The sequence below is a fragment of the Arachis ipaensis genome, chromosome B01 (assembly GCF_000816755.2).
Source record: "Arachis ipaensis cultivar K30076 chromosome B01, Araip1.1, whole genome shotgun sequence".
In the NCBI taxonomy this organism is placed as follows: domain Eukaryota; kingdom Viridiplantae; phylum Streptophyta; class Magnoliopsida; order Fabales; family Fabaceae; genus Arachis; species Arachis ipaensis.
In genome coordinates, this window is record NC_029785.2 from 127,734,635 (window position 1) to 127,738,741 (window position 4,107).

Here is a 4,107-nt window from a genome sequence, read left to right on the forward strand (position 1 = left end):
GGGAAAACCATACAATTACAATTACCTGTATGTTTTTATGTTGGATTCTTCTTACAAAAATTTCAGATGCTATGGGCCTAATGGGCCCTGGAGTTATAGTCCACTTAGTTTTGGAGCCGGGGGAATAAATTGATTGCTCTTGTGGTCTAGGTTCTAGCACAATGGTAATTCACTTGCTTCGAGAGTAACCAGATGTAGATTCCAAATTTGACGGAAACCAAATAGTGGAGAGAAACTATTGAAGTGTTGTGGATGTATAATGTCATGTGAGTGAATTTGTGATGTAATAATATTTAAGAGTTAAGAATTATCCAATTCATCTGATAAAAAAAGAGATCAGTTTTAGAATTACTTTTTATTTCTAATTGTATTTCTCATTGTAACATGTCAAAAACTAATTTACTACACATGTAAATTTTATTTGAAAATCTATCTGATACGTGCTTCAAATGTTCGTGATATGAAGAGTTCAAGTGTTATTTAGAAGATATTAGTTTACATTTTTAGAATATTTTAATTTAATGTATTTTGATTTTGTTTATTTAATTACTAGATTGGACCTTATGTTTATGGGCTTTAGGGTTTTCTTTGTTTTAACCTAATAAGAGGTTATAAATACCTCCTTAGCTATTGTAGTCGTAGTATAGAATTTTTAGAGGTTTCAAAACTCCTTTTTGGTTTCGTAATGAAACCATGATGTGGACAATTGAGGTTGAGGAGTCCCTCTCTTGTTACATCGGGGGATTGGGTAGAAGGTTGAGGAGTCTCTTTCTTGTTGCGTCAAAAAATTGGGTAGAAAGTAGAGTGATTCTCTTTGTATTCAATTTCAACTTATCTTTTTTTATTTTTATTTCAATTACAATTTATCTTTTTATTTAGTTTGAATCCTTATTTTCTTACGAAAATAAAAGATAAATAAGAAAATAAGAATTCAAACTGAATAAAAAGATACATTGAAATTAAAATAAAAACAAAAAGATAAGTTGAAATTGAGTACAAAGAAAACCCTAAAGCCTATAAACATAAGGCCCAATCTAGTAATTAAATAAACAAAATCAAAATACATTAAATTAAAATATTCTAAAAATGTAAACTAATATCTTCTAAATAACACTTGAACTCTTCATATCACGAACATTTGAAGCACGTATCACTATCATTAGTCAATAAATTACTATATCCATAATAGTTAAAGATGAGTTAGCTAACCCACTACCAACACAAGTTAGTTCAATTTTATGATTATTAGCATGATGTTATTTACTTAATTTTTAATCAATTTTATTCTTCACTGCAGTTTTGAAAGACATTTGTCCTGCCGGTTAATGCTGTTTGAAACCTATAGACATATTGCAAGAGCAACTAATTTGGCGTGATCTTTCTTGAATCATTTCCTTCCCTTCCCATTCTCAGTGTGCATTGGAATTTAGGAAATCTAACAAAGAATAACAAATTAACAACAGAGAGATTATATAAAACAAAAACCAGCCTTATTAGATTGGAAAGAGCGTACTGTATGTACATGTAGATAGAAGAAGAGTAAGTTCTCTATCTTATGAACATGGTTACACCCTTAATACTTCAATTTACATGGGCTTGCAAGTGATACGCTACTGTGTTGCTGCCACAAATGCTGGGCCCTCCACCTTGAAAGTAGCACCCCAGATGTCGTCTTCATTAGCAGGGACAGCAGTGATCTTATTGTTTGGGTTCTCATAAGACCTCAAGCCCCCAACAGCTGTGGAGTAGAAGCATCCTTGAGGAAAAGAAGCAAGAGACTTGCCACAAGCACGTTTAAGCAAATCTGCATCATCAGCGAATGCTACATAGCCATCAGCAGTTATTCCCCAATATAGAGGTGCCTTGCCATCTTGATCCTGTCAAAGTCAAACAAATGCTAATGATGAGTCGTCAGGAACTATTACTAAATAATAAATTTGATATTCCTTTTATGTGCTCCTTGTGTATTTCTACTATAATTAATTATAACAATTGAATCTACATTTACTATGAATGAAAAATTATCTAAGTAACACTAATGGTTGCTTACAGAGGCCACAAAGAGCGTAGAAGTGGATTTGTCAAAAAGAATGAAAGCGAATGCGCCACTGAGATGGGAAACCACGTGATTGGGAGGGTAGGGTGCTCTGTCACGCAAAGCTTTGTAAGCTTCAATCACCAGAACCACTTCATTTGCAGATTTGGCCAGTCCGTACTGTTGCCTCAAGCTCCCCAGATTCTCAAGCACTCCCGAAAACACACAGAATATCTCATCTTTCACGGCGAACGATCTGCCATTTTTTGTGTAAACTTCTCATTCAATGTCAAAAACAGATTATTCTTTTAATTATTAAATCAATAAATAATAAATTAAACTGGGAGGAGGGGAATTAATTTCTTAATAAATAAATAAACTATAATGTTGATTTTTAATTTTTTTTACAGTATCCCTCGATCCAACGGCTAAGAATTAATCCGCTGCAATTCTAAGCTTCACTTAAGGGTGAATTCAGTTATACTTAGAATACAAGGAATATGCGTGGCCTAGTTTATGGGAATCATCGACGACTCAAAAATGGAAAATTACATAAAAAGCACCGTACTTCTCCCTACCTTACCAACCTCTAATTAGATCAAGCGTCTAGCTTTATCTCTTCCAACNACTTCTATCTTAAATACTTTAAAAACACACTATTTTCACCTCTTTAACTTTATCAACCCAAGCCTTAAAAATTTCCAAATAGAAAACAAAGATGCGAACGATAGAGTAATTCTAACTTGAATTAGTGATGAACATGTTGAATTATGTATGATGTATGAGCATACTATAAATATAAAGTGGGGATCGGAGGAAAGGAGAGGGTAGTTGTGGAAATTCAGAAAGTAATATGGTGGCATAATAAGAGGAGAAGCATGCAGACAAACCTTGGTCTCCATGGCGACTCTTTGTGGTGGCTATAAGCCAGCTGAACATCATCACCCACCTCCACCGACACCGCCGATCCGTTACTCTCTACGAACCGCTTCACTAGCGTCTCCGCCGTGCTCTTTGGCGACGGAGTTCGGCTTCCCGCCGCTACCAACTCTTCCGGCGCCGACACGATGGAGCTGCTGAACACACCCAACATCTCTTAATTCCTAAATTCAATCTATATATCTATCTCCACACAAATCACAATTTCAAATGAAGTAATAATAGAATGGAATGGAACCAAGTGAGAGTGTGGCTTTCTTTATATAGACCGGCGGAGGGGACCAACCCATTTTCACTGTCTTAATTTAATTATTATTCCATTTAGTTAAAAATGTTTTAAGACTGTTTCATAATAAGAGAATTGAAGTAAAAGTTTTTAGCTTTTTTAATGTATTTAATTTATTGATTTTTTTTAAAAATTATATGTTTATATCAAAAGCATATATTTTTGTGATATTTTTTAGTAAGATTTTTATTCATTTTATTTACTAATTTATTTGTACTAATTATTTAAGCACTTGATTACTACGGAGAATAAATTGGAAAATTAAGAATCAATTTTTTATATTTTTATTCTTAAATAAAATCCACAATATTGGAAACAAAACTAAATTTATATTTGTTTTTGTAAGGGGATGATTGGACATGTGGCGCAAGGAACCCACATAAGGCCATGATTTTTTTGTCACTGGAGCCAGACATCGTAGTGCAATACTGGCATACTGCAATGGACCCCAGTTCACACTAACTTTTACAAAGTTTACTCTGCTTACTTCTCAAAATTATTGTCTGTTTTGTCCAAAAACATATTATTGTCTGTTTTATTTTAATTCATTAAAAATAAAATACATTAATTTTTTAACAAAAGTAAAAAATAAAAGAGGAACGAATTATCAGCAACGACGGAGGATCTGATGCGGAAGTATCTAGAATTTCCTGGAGCCTCCATTTACTTAAGGGGTTTTGTTACCGTTTTTATCATTAAAGGATAGAATAAACGTCTAAATTAATTGTCAAAAAAATTTTAAATTAAACATTTTAATTTTCAACAAATTTATTATTTTAGAAGTTTTGAAAAATTATTTTTCTTCAATCAAATTAATTATTTTATTGCATTCAATTAAATTTTTAAT

At 32.7% G+C, this 4,107-nt stretch overlaps 1 protein-coding gene across 2 annotated transcripts; it reads right to left on the reverse strand.

The window, feature by feature from the left end:
- On the reverse strand, window positions 1,454–3,312 carry LOC107637527 (stem-specific protein TSJT1). Of its 2 annotated transcripts, none has more exons than XM_016340939.2 (3): window positions 2,926–3,312; window positions 2,051–2,291; window positions 1,454–1,877 (listed from the first exon to the last, which is right to left on the reverse strand). In XM_016340939.2, exons 1-3 carry the CDS (start codon window positions 3,126–3,128, stop codon window positions 1,611–1,613), a joined length of 711 nt encoding a protein of 236 aa, XP_016196425.1. In that variant the 5' UTR covers window positions 3,129–3,312; the 3' UTR covers window positions 1,454–1,610. The 2 variants fall into 2 exon arrangements, with proteins under 2 accessions (XP_016196425.1, XP_020959990.1); XM_021104331.1 differs by having other exon boundaries at window positions 2,051–2,310; window positions 2,926–3,218.